Genomic DNA, 22157 nt, shown 5'->3' on the forward strand with positions numbered 1-22157 from the left:
GAGAACGAAGAAAGAAAAACGAGTGAACAAAATGTGAAATTAAGGAAAAGAACTTGAGAGAAACAACAGAATGCAAAAAATAAAAGATTCTGGAGGGGGGGTGGGGGAAGGAAAGGATGTTATTCAACATTTTGAAATATTACCACTAAAATTATGCATTATTTTGAGCAACCATAAACTCAGCACTTGGAGGATTCATAAAATATTGGCACCGAACCAATATCACCGCAAAATAATGTGCCAATTAAGAGATGAATTAATATGGGAGGTGGGAAAGGGATGCAGTCTATTGTTTATTTTCCTGTCAGATAATGGCAGGAAACAAATCAAAGGCAGAAAATTGTAACATAAGTAAAATGCACAATTAGGAAAGAGGTTAGTAGTTTTAACTTTGTTTTCATGAAGTCATACTTCCTAACAACCATCATCAAACCTCATTAATACCTGCTGACTGTTACTTCCTGGCACATAATTACTGTGGTCTGCAGAGGAATGCCACACAAATTGTATTCTGAGAATTAATCATTGTACCATAAGTTTTTCAAACTGAATCTCAAAGATCTGCAAAAGGTCACAAGAGATCACTTTCTGAATACTTATGTTTGCTGATTTATCCAACTGAAAAGAATAGATTTTTGATTATACACAAAACCAAACCAAAGCAAAGCGGCTTGTCATTTAGAATGGTGAAGATGTCTTGTTTCTATTTAAAACAAAGACTATATAACAGGGGGCTAGAAATCATAGTTTAGTCATGCAAAGCCCTGTAGTATCACAAGCCGTTCTGGTCACAATACAGTCAGCAAGATATGTTAGTCAATGAGGAAGAATGATGTCGACTTAACAAGAATAACTCTTCTCGATATCATGAGTCACCACTCCAGATCACCTATAGATATATCAAACTTTAATTCTAACATATTTTCGAAAGGAATCAATGCAGTTAAAATGGCTGCAGATGACACTTAGTGGCTATCTAGGGAGAGAGGTAATGGAATGTCATCTGACAAAGTGTAGAGGAATCTTCAAATATAAAAGGGGGAAAGGACCTGTAATCTCCTGGGAGCCATCTCAAACTATGAAAAGTCAGCAACTTGGGGAAGAGAGAGGTTTTCCGTTTCTCAAGAATACACAAGAACAGATTAAAGCCAGTTCAACACTGGTTTATGCGTGCTAGTAAGTTCTCCTACTTGAGAGTTCAAATGCTAACGTTTAGTTAATATCAGTCAAAAACCACCCATTAATCAGCCCTGCATTTAAGGGTTTAGTTGAGAAGATGTAGGAACAGAATTAGTCCAGTTGGCCCATTGAATCTGCTCCACCATTCTATGATTGATGTGTCTCTCAACTACATTCTCCGGTCTCCTCCCTGTAACCACTGTCTATGTGTGATGCCAATTTCAAAAGAATTATGTACCTGCACCTCTAGGGTCCTGCTATTCTACAACAATACCCAAGACCCTACAATTAATTGTTTAAGTCCTACCTGTTTGTTGCACCAAAGTGCAATATCGTGCATATATCCAGAATCCATTGATGCATTTGATCAAGACCCCTTTGTAATTCTAGAAAACTTTATTCACCATCTACCATGCCACCAATTTTGATGTCATTCACAAACTTCCTAACCATGCCTTGTATATGCTCAGCCAAATCATTTATATTAATAAAGAGGACCCAGAACTAACCCCTGTGGAACACTGTTGCTGACAGGACTCCAGTCCAAAAAACAACCTTCCACCACTGTCATACTTGATACATTGCTTCATACTGCCTTATTTTGAAATGCTGCCGAACTAACCTAACAGAAACCTTGATATTTTGGATCTACTTAACTTTCCTGACACTGTCAGTGTTCCTTCACAATCACTCCCCTGCTAGGTAAGCCAGTCAAAATTTGCACTGTATTCCCCTCACCCCAACTGATTTCCATTCAAATATCTTCCAAACTCCAGAGAGGATTGCTATTAACTCCAGTTTAAGAGCCACTGATCCACAGGGCAACATTAGTTACACCTTGAAAAAGATATAAATTTTGACATATCAATTTACCCTTGAAAAAAGTGGTTACTTACCTAGAAACTCTTATTGAGAGCCAAGGTGCTCTGCCCAATTTAAAAAAAAATAAATTGAATAGAATTTGTGCATCAGGGATGCTCAGTGCCGAATCCTGGCAACCAGGGATGCTGCAGGTTAAAAAAAAAAGTCTTTTTTTCATGATTCCACAGAAATTAGGACCTGTTGGAGTATATTGTCTCAATATTTGCACAGCACAAGAAAATCTAGCAAAAACTATTTTGATTTCCAACCTAAACAATAATAAATGGTAACAAAAGCAAAATGGTGGAGAAATCGGAGAAGGTTCATTGCACCAAAATGTTAACTTTGCTTTCTCTTCACAGACGCTGCCACACTAGCAACTTCTCTTTGCATTGCGGATTTTCAACATCTGCACTGCTTTGGTCTTGTTTAAAATAGATAGCTGCTAAGATAGCAGCTTGGTGGCCAGGCTCAGGATCAAGCCAAAATCATTATTTTCTGTTTTATCTGCACCATCTCACTTTATTACTATTGTGAGCATGCTTAAATGAACTTGCCAAGACATTGCTTGGTCCATTTTTCTAACAAATAAATTGTGAATAATGTAGATGGAATGGCAGCAGACGCGTGGATAATAAACATTGGACTAACTGAGCTGAGCTACACAAAGATATATTGTATAAAAAGGAAGTGATTCTAGCAAATTAAAGCTTATCTGCAATATGAACACATCAGTTCATCCATCAAGTTTTCCCAAACTCTGATGGCTACAGCACTACGCCACAGCAATGCATTCTTGGGAAACAAAAATCACTAGAAAATTTCTCCATTTCTACAGCTGAAGTAGTCAGTGGAGATGACGTGGACTTGTAAAGTCACTTACCTTCCTTACAATAAGATTTTCAGTACAGATCCAGCATTAGCAGTAATTTGCTCCAACCTTCTGGTATGATGCTATTTCTGCCTGTCATGAACCAGTTCAGCCATTTTGAAAACGAGCAGAGAGGAAGGAGCCACAGCAGACAAATGGTCATTGCTCTCTGGGGAGAAATGAACTACCTAACGTCCACTCTATTCCTACTCCTATAACTTACAACTCAAGATCCCTGGTCTTCCCAGTATTTTAAACTTTGAATAATCAATACTACACTATTCATGGATTAACATTTCCCTATCTTCCCGGCGTTCTAGGGTACACCTGATCAGATCCCAGGGATTTATCCACATTTGTGTTTTAAGACACCCAGCACCACTTCCTCTGTAATATGGATACTTGTCAAGATGTTGCTATTTATTTCTCTGCATTCTCTACCTTCCATGTCCTCCTCCACAGCAGACACATGCAAAAAACTTGTTTAGTATCTCCCCATCTCCTGCGGTTCCACACATAGGCAGGCTTGCTGATTTTTAAGGTTCCATATTGTCCTTAATATATTTATAAAATCCCTTTGGAGTTTCCTTAGCTTTGGCAAATAAGATTATCTCATGCCCCCTTTTTACCCTCAATTTCCCTCAAGTACACTCCCACTGCCTTTATACTCTCCTAGGAATTTACTCCGTCTCCGCTCTTCATACCTGACATACACTTTCTTCTTATTCTTAACCAAAATTTCTCTAATAATCCAGCATTCCCTACATCTACCAGTCTTGCCCTTCATCCTAACAGGTTCATACTGTCTCTGAACTCGTCATCTCATTTTTGAAGTATTCCCATTTCCCAGCTGTCCACCCCTAATCAACTTCTGGAAGTTCTTGCCTAATATTGCAAAAATTGGCCTTCGTCCAAATTGGAACTTCAACTTTTAGATCCAGTCTATCCATTACTATATTAAATCTAACAGAATTATGATCACTGGCCCCAAAGTGCTCCCCCCACTGACAACTTTGTTACCTGCCCTGTCTTATTTTGCACCTTCTCTCATAGTTAAGCCCACATACTAAATCAAACATTTTCTTGTACACACTTAACTTCCTCTTCATCCAAGCCCTTAACACTATGGTAGTCCAAGTCTATGTTCGGAAAGTTAAAATCCCCTACCATAACCACCCTATTATTCCTACAGATAGCGGAGATCTCCTTTCAAATTTGTTTCTCAATTTCCTGCTGACTATTTGGGGGTCTATAGTACAATCCCAAATAGGTGAACAACCTTTTCTTTTTTCAGTTCTACCCAATTAACGTCCCTGGATGTATTCCCAGGAATATCCTCCCTAAATATAGCCATAATGCTATATCTAATCAAAAATGCCATTGCCCCTCCTCTCTTGCCCATCACCCACCCCCCATTTGGCCCGCCAAGTCCACACTAACCCTCCAAGTATCCCACCCAGACCCACTCCCCTACGTTATTACTCGATATTTCCCCTGACTAATGCACCTAACCTACACACCCATGAACACCATGAACAACTTAGCATGGCCAACTCACCTAACCTGCAAATCTTTGGACCGTGGGAGGAAGCCCATGCAGACACAGGGAGAATGTGCAAACTCCTGTGCAAACTCCACACCAGAAAGTCGCCCAAGACTGGACTCAAACCCGGGTCCCTGGTGCTGTAAGGCAGCAGTGCCAACCACTGAGCCACTGTTTATATGCTGTGAAAGAATAAAAATCAAAACCTAACCAACATCAAACCCCAATCACGACTGTGCTTAATTACCTATGGAGGGCCTAATGCTCAAAAGTAAAAATTTTCATTTTTATATTAAAACCTTTCATAGCCTTACCTTTCATCATTATTGTTGTGCCTGATGCATTCCTTTGAATGCATGACATCTTTAAATTGTTTTAAGTGATAATTTAAAGGGGATAACTAGTATGTTCGTACAGCTTACAACTTGAGTAATGCACATTATTCTGGTATTTTAATTAAACTTTCCCTTTACGTCTTCTTTGGTAAATGTATCTTCAATTGTCTAATCCCCCAGCTTTGGAATCGAAGATATCTTTTCAAATCAAATCTGATTAACTTTTGGTTACTTCTAGTGTTACCTTTTGAGTCAGCATACATTTTCTTCTAATGTTTTTGTAACCTACGTCAAAGGACACTATAAAGAAGTTGTGTGTGTCATTGTTCTGCACCTGTATGTTTAATTGAAGAACATGCTTTCTTAAGTCGAATATATTAGGCCACTGTTGGAATACTGCATTCATTTCTGGTATCCCTGCTATAGCAAAGATGTTGTGAAACTTGAAAGGGTTCAGAAATATTGAAGGATTGGAGTTATGGGAGCGGATGAATAAGGTGGGGTTATTTTCCCTGGAGTGTCAGGTCTCAGGAGGGAATAAAGTCATGAGCAGCATGAATAGGGTGAATAATCAAGGTCTCTTCCTCAGGGTAAGGGAGTCCAAAACTAGAGGGCATACATTTAAGATGGGAGAGGAAAGATTTAAAAGGGACTTAAGGGGCAGCTTTTTCTACAGAGGGTTAGGAGTGTATGGAATTAGCTTGTCAGTGGAACTGGAGGAGGTTGGTACAATTACAGCATTTAAAAGGCAGCTGGATAGGCATATGAATAGGAAGGGTTTAGAGCGATAGGGACTAAATGTTGGCAAATGTACTACATTAAATTAGGATGTCTGGTTGGCATGGACAAGTTGGTCCGAAAGGTCTATTTCTGTGCTGTACATCTCCATGACTCAGTCGAGCACCGGTCAAGTCATTTTGTGTTGGTTTTATCGTAATGAAGAGATAGAAGCTATCTTTCACAATTTTGTACTTCGAAGAATTAAACGTAGTCTTTGGCGATTCAAGGGCAGTGGGAAGCTGTGTTTAATACAAAGACAAATATCAAAGACACCAATTAATATTTCCAAGTAACCTAAAATGCCCATAAAACAAAGTAAAATATAAATGTAATGGTTGATGTATGCTTTGATATATTTTTCAAACTCTGCTTCCTGCTGCAGGCATTACCTAAACATTTAATTAGGTTTTGACACTGCTCACCACCGATATTTTGCAGCCTTTTCTAAAATACTACAGCCAAAGTGTTAGAATGGACAATATATTCATGTTCTATTATCAAAACTAATCAGCATTTGTCTATTAAAATATAGCTTTTTGAGCAGCACTACTAGTAGCGTACTTGCATTACCTTTAATTTCACCTAGTTCTTCAATGTACAAAAGATTCAGCTCAACATGATCTACGTTATAACATGCTAACTTTATACTGATACCTGCAAGTGTCAAGAATTTCACCATAAATATACAGGTTCATAACTTGCTGTCAAGGAAACAGCAGAACTAATAATACTATGTGAAATTTCCCAGCAACTTCAGATGAGGTTCAACTGACGTATTGCTCTGTTCAGGTTATAAAATGGCACATATTTGACACACCACTGAAATCAGTTAAATGGCATGAACGTGCTCTTTTCACATGGTAAATACTAAACAATTCATTAAAACAGCTAGTCTGAACTGACAAAATTTGCCTTAGAGCCATTTGAAACCTACACTTATCTAAACTGAGATCAGCCTTGAACTTGGTACAACATAGTTAAGAGTAAACTACCATCTATGAATCTCTCTGGTGCTGAAAATGACCTTCCAAGCTACTTAGAGGTAAAGTGCAACTAGGGATGTACAGCAAATGCCAGTGATGTCCAAAATATAAACAACTTAATGCATTTCCTCTATAATCCAATCTTTCTTCTTCCCATATCCATATTACACCTGACATCACTTATTAACTTACATTTTCTTGTCCCATTCCTGTTGCCGCATCACCTTGCGCTTCCAGAAAATTATGTAAAATATTGCAATTAAACAAATAGGTCTAAATGGCGGATCAGGTTAAATTACCCTGCTACGAATTGCAGTTAAGTCACAGAACTGACTGTACTTGAACTTCAGAAGTCCAGAACAAATGCAGTATTGATTAGAATTGTGCCAGTTCACAACTAGTGAGAATTACTACCTAAGTAATGACTATTGGCTACTGAAGCATGGCTACAACACGTTGCAGTCAAACCATACTCAAATGAATAGCAATTAATGCATGGAAAAAAGGAACAGAAAATAGATTTATTGCAGAAAATAAAGCAGAAGAGTTTTATTTGAACAATTTTGTACCATGATTGTCAATGAACTTAGTAGACAGTCATGACTTAAGTCTCAAAAGGAAACAAAAACTGAAATGCCTGCACTGAAACGGAATTCACATCCTGCAGCTGGATGGCATGACTGATGCTGACAGGAATTGACTTTTACAGCTAAATTCTATTACAAAGTGGAAAGGTATTACAGGAAAGAATTTCAGAAGGTTAAGGAGTGACAAAATCTTTGACAGATGAAACCTCTGACACAATAAAATTGGATCGCAATTTTCAGATACCATACACTTTGAAGTTGCCATGTATTATTAAGGCCACAGTCCCATGCCCCAAGTTAAAATCCACACGATTATTAAATATACAGTACCACATGTTTGTGCAAGAGCTGTTCCTCATTCACATGCTCAGCAATTTTAAAAAAAATTTCACTATGTTTTTAAGAACCTTGTCAGATGAAAGTATCTTCCCCACTCCCCCCTAGTATATTTCAATGCCTGTCTGTTTCTAAAAAATAAGTCACTCATCAGATAATTTACTTTATTAGGAGGAAAGAAATAATACATTTGCAGTGGAATTGTTTGCTTGTGAGAGAGATAGTTACCAGTACATAAGACAAAAAAGCATGACCAAGTTGTAGCTGGGGTTGCCACACAATCGCAGAGAATATATTTGTGTTCCAATACAATATTAAACAACCCCCACTTCTGGAAAGGAGGGCCCACATTTGTTCATAATTTACAAATCTAATTCTTTCAATTTCAGGTATTTACAATACCAGCAATTAAACAGCTCTTTCAGAAGGAAATAAAAATACCAGTTGAAGATTTCCAAACAATTCAAACTATTTTAAACAGTGATGTAGAGGTGGAGGGGCAGTGGACAAATCAGAATCATTAAATAAAACATGGCAACTCCCAAAGGTCAAATTTTCTACGGGTCACTGTGATAAATTTTACAAAATAATCCATGCACATAAGCATCCAGGGCTAGTTTCTGTGCTTTGCATACCAGCTAAATCATGATATAATGTAGTTTAGGCAACAAATTAAATATATACAGTATTTCAAAGGAAGGGAATAGTGTTTCTTTCGTACAAGATATTTCTTAAATGTAGTAAAATGGCACTGATCCCAACTAAAGAGTTAATTCCCTAAACACTGTTTTAACAGTTATCTCATTTACAAACTTTGCAGAAATGGTTTTCCTTTGAATTTTACTTGGAGACATCCTCAGATGACATCAGTTAGTTTTGAATAATGATTATTTTAGGACAACAATTATTTCAACCAAAATGTTGTTTCTTTAAAATCACACACAAACTTTTCATGGAATGAGGGTCTAGCATTTGTTTTGAAGGACTATTTCAGTATTTAAATCCAGATATTTTCAAAAATGCCAATGTGATGGGAATGATTTAACTGATAGATAAAAATTAACTCCTGGAGCTCACTGAGGTACTGTACATTAAGTCTGGCCAGCAAATTTTAAAAATGTATGTTTTTGATTACACACCTTAATACATCTGTGTACTTAGATTTGACATCCAAAGTTAGTCAGCCAAAGTTACTGCACAATTCCAAATATTTTAACCTTTAAACAGTTATATTAAAGAGTTTAAGCAATATATAGGTGGTTTATTAAAAAGAAATGCTGCACTTGTGCTGCTAAATTTGTTTTCACCAAATAAGACACTACTGACCCTTTGTGGCTTCAAGGATCTCAAAATGGCTTAAAAAGGATTTTCCATGATGATCAGAAACATACATTTTGGCCAAACTAAAAGCCATACATCTCTCTGTACACCTATTTATATTAACATCCATTTACAAGATAACATTCTATATAAATTCTCCTATGGCTTCTGAAACAAAATTCAAAAATTGATACTAATTGAAAATAGCAACAGTTTAATCAGAAATTATGCAGTTCTTTACAAATGTTAGAAATAAGAACTTTTAAAACATTTGTGATATAGATTATAGCTTTTAACAATTGAGAGACATACAAATAGGCAACACATATATGAAAAAAAAAGGAGTTGGGTTGTTTTGTTTATTAAACCTTTCTGCTCTACCCTGTAGGCAGAGTTACGATGAAATCCATTAATTTATTGGTGCAAGTGTTATCGCAATGGGTCAAAGGAATAGGGACATTCTAAATTACTAACTGACCATACGCCCAGCAGGATATGTTCATTTTGTTGAACCCAACCATGGAACTTGAAACACAGAATCAAGTACAACACACAAACAAAAAAAAACATACGAATGGGAAGAAATCTACTAACTCAAAACACGTGCATAGCTCAATACCATCAGCTCAAGCAAACATTACTGGAGCTTCAGCAAAACCTGAGTGTGCAAAATGCATTTCTAATGTAATGCAAACAGCCCAGGAAGTAAATTTTACACAATGATACACAGAGGGATTCCGTATAAGGCAGAATTAGCAAAGATACGCTCTTTCGAGAGGGGAAGGGAAAGAGGGAAAATTACACTATTCTAAGCAGGGCAAATAATTGAAGACGGGTACTTTTAGCAAGGTGCTTAAAACATATTCAGAATTCACAGACAATTTTAAAAATGTTTTGAACTGGTTCATTTATAAACCAGACCAGTATGCACACAAATTGTAACCAGAGTGAAGCCAATCTATGCTTTCATAAAAAAATGTATTCAAGACTGGAAAATGTTAACCGTTTATGCAATGTCCTATCCAATTCCTAGCCAGAAACACAATACACTCAGGTTATTAGCACAGCAGCAAAACAGAATAAGCTTGGTTGGCAGCAAATGTATGTTTGTGTGGTCTGATGTTACCTCCATTGTTTATCAACTAATGCTTAAAATTTGAACACACTCTGATAGAATTAGTTTCAGAGAAGTCAATTTTCAAAAATTTCATAAATTTTATGACAGGAACGCAAATGCACAACAAATGGTAAATCATTCCACTAAAGTTAACTGCACCATTTAATCTAATCTAACCAGTTAAACGTCCTATCCAAGGCTGCCATCATACTGCAGCCTTGGATATTTAACATTTATGCTGTTCTGAGCTTTAAATGGCATTAATCAAATACTTTTTCTCATTAGCACTTAATTTATGGCTACTATGCATAGTCACTATAATTAGTCACAGCATATTGCAGCACATCCTTACCCCACCCAAAATATTGCAGCAGGGAGAAAAAGCAGTGGTGACTCTAGATTCCTTAAAAAGTGTGCTGACTAGTTTAGCACAAGTTTAAAATTAAAAGAAAACTAAATATTCCATGCACCTTTCCACCACCATGCTGGGGCAAATTGCAAACATAAGTACACTTGGGAATAAGCAAATTTAAGTTCAAAGCTGCAAAACAAAGAACACTTTGCTAGCCGCCTCAGTTTGTGAAAAATCTGACATATGTATTGTTATTAAAAGAACATGTAAAATGTTGTTATTACTGATATCAATATAGAAATTCTACAAGAGGCAGCACAGATATTACCTGCCCCCACCATTCTGAGAGACAAACATCCTTACTTATTCTGTGCAGGGAGACAATTTATCACCCACTAGGTTAGACATCACAATACCTGTACAATTAACATGGAATAGTCAGCCAGTGTTGAAAAAGTACAAGCTAATTATTTTACAGAAGGATTATTTTCCAAAAATTGAAAGGAAAATGCTTTTTTATTCTTTTGCATGATGGAAAGAGGGCTGTAGCCACTTTATGAACTGAAACTTATAAAATCAGTTTTTTTTCATTTGGAAATACATAACCAGTAATTTATTTCACTGGCAAATACTGGTCAAAAAATACTGTATTTGAACACAGCAACATGTTCCAGTCACCAACTTCACTCTGGTGGTACAGTATGCACTGAGCAAATAATTATGAACTATATTAAAATGTCAAAAGGAGTTGGTGTGCTCCTTCAGATTCCAGCTTCCCATGTTGTATGCATAAGTATTTTCATGCTGACCCTACCATCTCATGCTGGTCAGAAACTATGTAGCAGCTTCAGTTATTCACATACAACCCAATTTATCTTTTACTGTAAACAGACATTTTAAAAGGGGAAAATTGAAAAAGGGAAAAAAATCCTTGAAACATTAGTCCAAGGCTTAAACAGCCAAAATTTCCAAGCTGTAACCTGCCAAAATGCTTCTGCAGATCAGATATTCAGTCCCACATAGTTACACACGAGTTTTTTTTTTAATTTTTTGTTTTTAAATTAACATAATTAGTAACAATAGCAAGCATTTAAAAATACATGTAATTTTATGGTGGCATACAGACAAGACTTGCAATAATTAATCACAAACTAAGATAAGCCCTGGTAACCATACATGCCATCAGTTTTGATGGTAAACATATGAAACATGAAATTTAGGGGAATATGGACAAATTTCTTCAAATGACCATGGGCAGGAATATGGAGCACACATGCATGTTGACAGCCTAGCTTAACTCCCTGAGGTTCTGGCAGCCTTTGAGTTGGGAAAGGGGGAGGGGGGGACGCTACATGGGAACTGGAATGAGAAAAGGCTGACCTGCAAGGCCTACAGCTGGACTGACATAACATTACAAAAATGATTTATTTATAAAACAATACAGGTATCAAAGACTTGAACCATGATTAGTTTGCATCTTAGCAACAACAATTTAAAAGAACCTATGCTATCTTACTTGCTTAGTGCCATTCTGCAATAATTAGACCTCTATGATGATCGTTAATCAATGAAATGAAATCAACACATGGCACAAAATAAATTAAGTTCTTATTCTGAATACTAATAAATGCACCAGATACTGTATAGATCTCTCACACATTCATTCAGTCCCTCTTCCCATGTTTTTAGTCTCTTCATAGAAGAAGGGGGCACCACAGTCTACACTGTATTTGGTTTATGCTACAGTACTAACACTCTTGAGGCGGAAAATGTTATACCTACAATAGTAACACATTAGCATTCACTGTACTAATTAGTCACAATTGACTGATCTGTACTTAAAACTTACATGCCTATCCAAAAAAATATAAACAGATAAAAAGTTAAGAAATTTTAAGTGCTTATTGAAGAATCAAGGCAGGGGAAAACAAGTGAGATCAAAAGACAGCACAGAAAGGGTAAGCGTAACAAAATCTGGGTGGAACTACCCAGTGGTCCTGTGGCCCTAAATAACCAGAATATTCTACAGTACCAAACATGTACTGGACTGCCGAACCACTCATTCCAGGGATTGATAACCAAGTTATGCGAGTTGTCATTATAAACTACCTTTTAATAGCCATTAGAAGTCAGTAACTGATGGCATGAATAAAATTTAATTCTAAGGCATGACATTTTCCAGTTCAGCATTTGCAAGTAAAAATTTCAACGAGAGACACTGAAAATTTCTACAAGCAATCTGCAGAAAGTAAGCAATAGGCGAAATTCTAAAAAAAATACTGCCTGCTATGTTGAATTGTTCAGAAGTGTATTTAACTGTCAGTGTATATTACTTGACATTATTGATCAAGCTGCAAACCATTATGATGCTTGTATTTAAATTAGCACAAACATTAGACAGACTAGTTAAAGTGTAAAGTAATGTCAAGCCTTTCTGCTCTCTTGGAAGAATTTGAAAGGACAGTGGTTTCCTGCATTCTCTGATCAGTACACAAAAGGATCTTAAGCATTTCCAGAAATTAGAAATACAGTGCTGGACAGATTTGCACCCAGTTGCCATTAAACAGTTGTTTAACTCTGGCTATCATAAGTGAGAGATTTAAGTCTAGCAAGCGCACACTTTTCCTACAAAAAAAGACTGCTAGCCTGACCACCAATTTCTCCCCAGAAATTGAGTTTATTTAAATATGAAGACCAGCATAAATATATTTGGCATTGTAGGATTTGAGTTTGTTAGGCAAATTATAGGATCACTTCCAGTCTAGTGCTCAAGACAACAAAACTGATGTGAAAGCTTGAGCATCTGGGGAGGACTGGTGCTGAGCACTGGGTTACATCATACTTTCCACAACCACACAGCAAAAATTAAATCGAGAACATTTACTTTGCAAGACATAGCATAAAGCCACAGGAACGTTCAAAAAAAATCTCTCCCCACTCTGGCACTTAGTCTTACATGCTGCACAAGCTGTAGTGTATAATAACTACTGTTGCACGCTCAGAAGTCCATGCCTGTACACTCTTCACTCACTTCTAATATTGCCATAAAGCTCTTTGCCGATTTGTAAAAATCCAAGCAGGTTTTTAATATTAAAAATATATATTTAATAGTTTAGAAGCAGCAATAAAGCTGTGAACTACACAGAATGCATTAGAATTTAATAACCAAATTGGCTTTTTAAACTCAAACTTTAAACTGTCCCGTAAGAGGGCTAAAGAATGTAGGAGGGTGATCCAATTTTAGTTTGACTTCAAAATCTACTTTTTTTTTCCTTTTTCTTTTAATCAGTATAATCTGCATGATTCTGGTATATACTGCATGAAAATGCGAAGTTTTAAAAAGCAAGATGATATAAAAGGAAAAAGGAGGGCATAGTAAGCAAATACATATCATTTTGTAATAGTTAAGGCCAGACGCACAACAGGGAAATAACCTACTGATTGAAATATTTAATGATCTAGAGAAAGACAGTGAATGTAGAGCCCCTACAGCAGAAGCAGTGCAGTTTATGTTTCTAACACATACAATGGCAAATTTAAAAAAAATTAAGAGGGAAAGAATTGTACAACATTAAATACCTAAGTTGAACTACTCCACAAATTTCACGTGATATACCCTTTTGCATGTGGAGCATGGTCTTTCTGACCAGTGAACAACCAGCACTGCATTGTTGAATATTGCAGTTGCTTGTGACTTTCTGATTTCTTCCCAGTGATGAATTAAGACAATTTTCCCCAAGGCCTAACTGACCAACATAATCCCAGCAAAAGCCGAGAGCCTTGCAGCAGAAAAGAAAACTGCACTTCAAGGCATTATTCCAGCATAACTTTTGGGTTTTAAAAAATGTTTTGTAATCCTCCTGTTTTCCCGTGTGGAATCTTGGTGCACTCACAGCAAAATGCAGCCTTTGTGAAGTGGGACAGCCCCTTCAGTGGTTCATTGGAGCCTGACGTTACACCAGCAGGATCTTAAGAACCAGACATAGGTAAAAAGTCCACTATTCACTGATCATTGCATTCAGACTTGGTTTTGTAATAGGTTCAGTACCAGAGGTCATTAGATACCCAATTAGAGTCCATCAAAAGAACTGTATGACACGCTCTTTGCACTTGCTCAAATTCGGTTTCCTTTGTTTAAAAACTATTTTTTTTGATGATTCTCCTGAACTGGTCCACTGCTAAAGAGATGATTTTAAAGGAGCATAGGAGCATCCAGACAGCGGCTTGCAGCAACAATGAAAACAGGCAGTTCACCAAACTGACTTCATTGATCAGGACGATCCATAGATTCATCATAGGTAACTACTCTAGAGGGATCTGAAAACAAACAGAAGTCTTTTATTATGTAGAACTGAAAGAAAACCCACAACTGTATGAAACTAAATAACTCATCACCATAGTCTGTCACCTCTACGACGAAAATCACAGTCCCAAAAACTTGAAAGATTGACAAATCTAGTCCATAAAGGTTTTGTGAATAAATACCCTCAATTACACGAACACTGCAAGTTAAGAGCTTTGGCTGTATAATAGCTTCTGTTTGTACTTTAAGGCCTAAAGAAATTGAAGTTCTCCCTTCTCCCCAGATTTTGATACAAAAACTAAACAGAACAATCATTTCAAAATGGAACAAATAACACTTTCCTTCCCTTCAGTTAAACCATAACTTAAGACTTATTTTAGAATTTAATCCACTAGAGTCAAATTTTAGTGAATGACTTGCTTTCATACATGCCTATGTATAGAATTTGTCCACTAAGAGGATGTCTAACACAAATTTCCAAAGATACAGGCACCCACTAACCTTTCAAAAGGTGAAACAATACTGTTGCTGAAAAAGTGAGATCTCTAAAACTAGCATCTTTTGCATCACTGCCCTAGAAATATTGTGGTTTTGGCATTAAATCACTTTTTTTCCTCCTAAAGAGCATTACATTGACCCACTTCAGTTTTGAATAAAATGAAATACCAGCTGGCTGCTGATGAGTCAGAGCAAGGCAGCAGTCCAACATACTCTGAGCAAATATGGTACTATGTTAAGACAGCAATTTCCTAGGTTTGAGCTGCAGAATGTAGATCGAAGAATGTTTAGTGGGTTATTGACAGTTTATCAAAACAATTTGCAATTGTTTTTGAATATTCAAAATATTGAAATTTGATTAAGAAACCTGTAATGTGCGAAGTTTAAATGATAGCATAGACATGAAATTTACAGTTTCTCAAGATTCAAATTTTAATTATGCTTACCTTGTTTATGCAGGTTCCATATAGAGTCCATTTCTGGGGAGGGAAAAAAAACATATTTTCAATTAAGATAAACGTAACAAAATAGGTTCTACTTAAAAGGAAGTTTCCAAAGCACGTTAAGACAGCAATACCAGAAGAAACAGGAACAGAAGTAGGCCATTTCGCCGATCTTGCACTGCCATTCAAAAGGATCACAACTGATCCAACAGTCTTACTGCCCACTTTCCTGCCCTTTTCCCAACGAATCAAGAATCTAACTCAGCCTTAAATATATACAATGAGTGCCCTCCCACCTCTCTGTAACATTGAAATCCAGAGACTCAAACCTCCCGATCATCCAGATCTTAAATTGCCACCACTTTGAGACACAACACCCTCTGGTCCTGGACAATTCAGAGGGGTAAAATCCTCTCAGCAATTACCTAGTCAAGCCCCTTAGGAATCCCATATGTTTGCATGTCTGGGGGACAACACAGGACAGTGGGATTAACTATGAATTGTGAAGGTGTTAGGGAACATTTAAAAATTGAGAGGACAGGTTTTACAAGCTGGTAATTTTGATGAAAAAGTTATCTTCGCAGCAGGTATTTTACAAACCGTTTTAGATGAATTTAAGAAAAATGTGAAAGATAAAATCGATGTGTACAAAAGCAAAGCTAATCTTTTTCTATTTTTTAAAAAACTGTTTTTAGGGTTCAATATAGTTCTAATCTGGTGTCTTACTTTTCCATAATTCATACAATAGTGGAAAAACATGTTGCTAATTTTCAAATTTTGCTGACTTGTGACATCAACCTTTGATCCCTTGGAGTATTCAACTACATTACAGAATCATACAGCACAAGGCCATTCAGCCCATTAGCGCAGCATGCCGGATTGCCATAAGAATCAACTTATCTGGCACCTTTTAAATGGGTATATATGCAGTTAACAGGTCAAATACAGAATTGTTTGTAAATTCAATGCAAAATAATGAAATGATATCAAAATGGACAAAGAAAAACTAAGCAGCACCAGATTAGTGAAAACTCTTTAGTAAATACTATGGCTTATGAATTATAGCATTATGTCAAGTTAAAAGCTAGTTTGGAAAATAACCTTGAAGCATACCATGAGAGATATTGTGAAGTAATGAGTAATATCCTCCAATAGGAATATTTCTGAGATTGAATGTTTTTTGAATGTTGAATGAACAGTAGCGAAAACCAATTGAGATAACTCCTGCTGGAGTTACTGGAATTTTTAGCTTCCATTATTCTATTACTGACCTTGTGCAAACTCTGCTAAGGGATTAAAAATTACTGTGTTCAAAATTATGTATAGTAATCCCAAATTTAAATTGATTGAACTGAATGGAAACCTTCAAGTCATTCATGGCTTTGTATGAAAATCTCACCAATTCTAAGGGTTTCAACATTTTGTCTGCAAGCTGTCAAAGTAACAAAGACTGAAGCTCAATGGTTGGTCTCACCGAAAGATTAGTCAACTTGAAGATATCCTAAATACTCAGCACTTGTTCTGGTCAGAAAAGAGAAAAAAAAAGCCACAATGTCTGCTTGTAATAGCTGAATATTGAGTTATGTCAGTAGTACACATGGAATGTGATGCACTACAATCAAATAATTTGCATAAACATACAAATAGTTATAATAGCAAAGTGCTTGGAAATAGCAAGGTATCAATATTTCAGGGAAAGGAATAAAAAAAAAATCAAAACAACATTTCAATCTCTGGACCTATCAAATGACCCATATTAAAAATGGATATGCATAATTTAGCACGGTTTTAAAACCAAGTAAACCAATTTCTGAAACTAAAATGCATATCTATTTAATTGGGTCATTTGTGAGCAAATCCAGCTAACTATTCAAGTACTACACTGTTTAGAAATTAAGAGCAATCTTAAGAAAATTTTGCAGAAGACATTTTGATAAAGCTTTTTGAAGTGGTTTTCCATATGTATTTGCAGCTTGGTCAGAGAACAGGTGATATTTCAATGGTATTTGTCTTATTGGCGATACAACTAGTCTCGGCATATGACAGGAGGAAAGAAAATGTGATTATCAACCCAATGTAATGTCGCCAAAAATTAAGTATACAATAAACACAAAGCATCTCTATTTCCAGATATGCTCACGCCTGCCCACACTGACATTGATCCCACTCTTCATCTACAACACCTGTTAGAAATCCTCACCTATGTTAAACTCTGACTTCAATTCATCACCGATAAGTGCAGTCCACTGATTGCTACACAACAGACCTAACAGGACAACACAACACGCCCAGGAACTCTAACCACCCTGCCATACTTTAAAGGCATCTCAGAGATTACAATTAGACCACTCTGGCCCTGAGGCATTGTGGTTGCCCACAAACTTACCACCACACTGAAACAGCTCCTGATGAATTTAAAAAAGGACCGTGTACCAACAACCAGCAGAACAGATGTCACATAAAATACCCTTCAAGGACTGTAATAAACATTACATTGGACAGACGGGCAGGAAACTAGCCATCAGGATACATGAGCACCAATTAGCCACAAAAAGACATAACCAACTATCACTAGTATTCTCATGCACAGACGAAGAGGGACACCAGTTCGACTGGGATAATACATCCATGCTGGGACAGGCTAAACAAAGACATGCACGAGAATTCCTAGAGGCTTAGCATTCAAACCAGAACTCCATTAACAAGCATATCAATTTGGGCCCCATTTATCAACCTCTCAGAAAAAGAACCGGAATTGGTATCACCCGCCACAACAGACCAAGACAGATAGAACAACATCAGCGCTTCATTGGAGGCTCACCTAGCATGGCGACGAAACGTCTGAGAGCAAATCTACCAGCTCAACGAGCAAATTTACAATCTGATTAATAGTCATCTGTTTATTCTTTTAGGACATGGGCATTACTGACGTATCCCACAAATGCTACAGTCTATGCAGTGTCGCTCTAATCCACATTGTTTTTTTTTGGTGGGGACAGGAAGAGGAGATTTCAAGTGGTGGCATCCACAACTTCCTCCTTTGCATCAAACTGCGTGCTTACCTATATTTTCACCCTATCATTGGCAGCTATTCTGCCTCTACCAAGGTCCAGTTTCAAATTCCCTCCAGAAACATTCCCCCTAATAATCCATTCACTTTCACCAAGCATTGAGCCCCTGCCAGTGAGTCTCTGACTAAACTAAAACACTTAGAATACTTCTCCATGCAAAACATGTGCTGCACAAATCCAACTACATTATTAGAACACAAGAATATAAGAAACAGGTTCAGGAACAGGCCAATCAGCTTTCAAGCCTGCCCCACCATTCAACAAGATCATGGCTGATCTGCCCTGGCCTCAACTCCGTTTGTACCAACTCTTCATGACTCTCAAGTCCTGAATATTTTAAAAACTTAGCTACATTTTCTTTAAATTCATCCATTGTCAGAGCAATGGATGTGCAGCTTAGTTTGCATTCATAAAAGACAGTCACCTTGAGTGCATAAATAAGACAGTAACCATCAAGCATAATTGCTAGAACAACTAGAAGATGCTGAACCATCCTGTTACCTGTGGAAGTCCAGTTCTCAAGACTCTCTCCCAGTTTGAAGTAAAGCTCCTTTTAAATGTTGACTACAATATCCTGATTCAAGCTAAGTTTCAAGGTTTGCAGAACTGATTGTATTCCTGTTTTAGCTGAACACACTGAATTTGCATTTTGCACAGAGCATCAGCACCATTCGTGATTCCTCATACACTGAAGCAGTACATGTCCAAATGCAACAAGATCTGGACAATATCCAGACTTGTGCTGACAAGTAACATTTGCACCACACAAATGCCAGACTGTGACCGTCATCAATAAGAGACAATCTAACCGCCAGCCCTTGACATTCAATGGTGTAACCATCACTGAATCCCGCACTAACAACATCCTTGGAACTATCATTGATCAGAAACTCAAGTGGACTCACCACAAACAGAGTAGCTACAAGAGCAGGTCAGAGGGTCTGAAAACTGCAACATGTAAGTTACCTCCTGACTCCCGAAAGCCTGTCCACCATCTACAGGGTCCAAGTCAGGAGTGTGATGAAATACTCCTCACTTATCTGAACAAATGCAGCGCCATCAAAACTCAAGAAACTGGAAACCATCCAGGACAAAGCAGCCCACTTGACTGGCACTGCATCCACAAGCATTCACTCCCTCCACTACTGACACACGATAGGAACAGTTTGCATTATCTATAAGACACACTGTACAAATTCAAAGATCCTTAGACAGCACCTACCAAACCACAACACCTTCATCTAGGAGAACTAGGGCAGCAGATATTTGGGAACATCACCATCTTCAAGTTCCCCTCCAAGCCACTCACCACCCTGACTTGGAAATAGATCAGTGCTTCTCGTCACTGGGTCAAATTCTGGAATTCCCTCCCTAATGGCATTGTGGGTCAACCCACAGCAGGTGGACTGCATCAGTTCAAGGCAGCAGCTCACCACCACCTTCTCAAGGACAACTAGGGATGGGCAATAAATTCTGGCCAGCCAGCGATGTACACATCTCACAAAATGAATAAATAAAAAAAGAAACACAGAAGATCAAGGAGGTTGCAGGTGTAGCTGAACTCCTGGATGCACTGATAAGATGCTCAGCCCCTTCAAAAGAGCACAAAACCTTTCATTTAAAAAAAAAATCAACCTACTCAGACATGTTATAGCAATTAACAGAACAGTGGGTCAGGCGGTCTTTGAATTCAGACCTCCTGCCTCAAAGGAAGTGACGCTACCACTGTGCACAAGACCAGATTGAGTTATATAAAATGGAACTCTGCTTATAACAGGAAATCAAACTAATACATCTTTAAAGATGCTGTTCAACATCTTAAGTCAAACATGTTTAAATTAATTATGCAGTCAACTATTCCTGAAGTTCCTTCACCCAGGCTAATTAGCTTTTGTTTTCTCAAACTGAGAACACAAATAATATAAATTATTTCCCTCGACTTGATATAGCACTTGATTTCTATGGGTGAGAAATTGGTATTTGCATACTTGTGTAATGTTGGCATTATGTAGCATGCAATGTAGTATTCTAAACTGGAGTGTCCCATTCAGGCCTCAAGGCCCCATTCCTAATATCCATATCCCAAGTTGAATTTAGTGAGGTGAGACCTTTGATTGTCCACATGGTCAAAAATGAAAATAAATTTTCCCATCAGATAGTAAATGTGGGTGCCGAACATCAAAATTCCACTGTTACATTAAATAGCATTCATTTTGATTGGGCACAAAAGCAAGTATACTTACTTAGGATGAATTAGTGATTCTGTCACCTGCAATACTCAACTACATTCTAAATAATAGGATAAGTGCTAGGAATGAAAAGGTGCACAAAACTACTAGTTTTTTCCAAACAAGCTACATAAACCATTTCTACCTTTTATTATGAGAATTAATATTGTTTATAAGTGTTTAAGGATGATAATACACCTCCTGAAATCAACTCAGCAAAAAAATTCAAACCCACAAATCTAAGAGCATACTGTGGAATTCCTACATAAACACAGCAATATATGATTAGTTCTTTCTGGCTAACAGTTGAATTTAAAAGCAGGACAAAAATCAAGCCTCAGAGGGTTCTGCATTTTTGATGTATACTTTGTACTCCATATTTTTACTTTAGCTGAGGTTGACTGTATGGCAGATGAAAGTATTGTAAAGTAAAGCATATTAAATTATTCAAAGCCCTGCAGCAATAACCAAATCAACCTAATTCTTCAAAATTTAGCTGCAATGTATGCAGAATACACTTAATTCTGTGAAAGACTACTTTTTCTCAAAGGCATCTCAGTAGTACAAAGGACCACAAATTATACCGGTTTACTGCATTGCCTGTAGGAGGCACCAGAGGCACATGGACTTTAAATGCCACGCAGGATGAACACGGCTTTCCATGAATCTGAAACTATAGTAGGTTCCTCCGGTCAACCAAGACCGATTTCTTGAACACAAGGACATACTTCCAAACGTAACTTTTTTTTGCATGCGATACTATTAAGATCACAAAAATCCACCTTTATTTCTCCTACCAAGGTGTAAGCATGGGCACATTTGGGAGAAACGTCCAATATAAAATGCTATTTTCTTAAACCTTTGACATTGCAATTTATTAGAGAGACGTATGAATTTTCAGTTTACTTTAGCCACTGCTGGCTTGACATGATTAGATTAGATTCCCTACAGTGCGGAAACAGACCCTTCGGCCTAACTTGTCCACACCAACCCTCTGAAGAGTAACCCACCCAGACCCATTTCCCTCTGACTAATGCACCTAACACTATGGACAATTTAGCATGACCAATTCACCTAACCTGCACATCTTTGGACTGTGGGAGGAAACCCACGCAGACACAGGGAGAATGTGCAAACTCCACACAGTCGCCTGAGGCTGGAATCGAACCTGGGACCCTAGTGCAGTGAGGCAGCAATGCTAACCACTTGATGTTTCTCAGCCAGAATGCCTCCCAAATCAAGCTAATTAATGACACTGCCCTACTGATTGTCAATCTCGCCACTGATGTCAGTTAAGCAGCACCCCACTGAAACTGGGTGGTGTGGCAGGTGGAAAAACACACCAAGCAT

At 37.4% G+C, this 22157-nt stretch overlaps 1 protein-coding gene across 1 annotated transcript in view; it reads right to left on the bottom strand.

Moving 5' to 3' along the window:
- Positions 1 to 7625: 7625 nt before the first annotated feature.
- Positions 7626 to 22157, bottom strand: part of nufip2 (nuclear FMR1 interacting protein 2) — a 32073-nt gene continuing 17541 nt past the window's right edge. Inside the window, exons 3-4 of the mRNA XM_072589762.1 lie at positions 15512 to 15544; positions 7626 to 14581 (exon numbers count right to left, since the gene is read on the bottom strand). Of these exons, the coding sequence (XP_072445863.1) occupies positions 14529 to 14581; positions 15512 to 15544 (86 nt within the window). The 3' untranslated portion in view covers positions 7626 to 14528. The remainder of the gene's footprint in view (positions 14582 to 15511; positions 15545 to 22157) is intronic.

The sequence above is a fragment of the Chiloscyllium punctatum genome, chromosome 19, assembly GCF_047496795.1.
Source record: "Chiloscyllium punctatum isolate Juve2018m chromosome 19, sChiPun1.3, whole genome shotgun sequence".
Taxonomy (NCBI): Eukaryota; Metazoa; Chordata; class Chondrichthyes; order Orectolobiformes; family Hemiscylliidae; genus Chiloscyllium; species Chiloscyllium punctatum.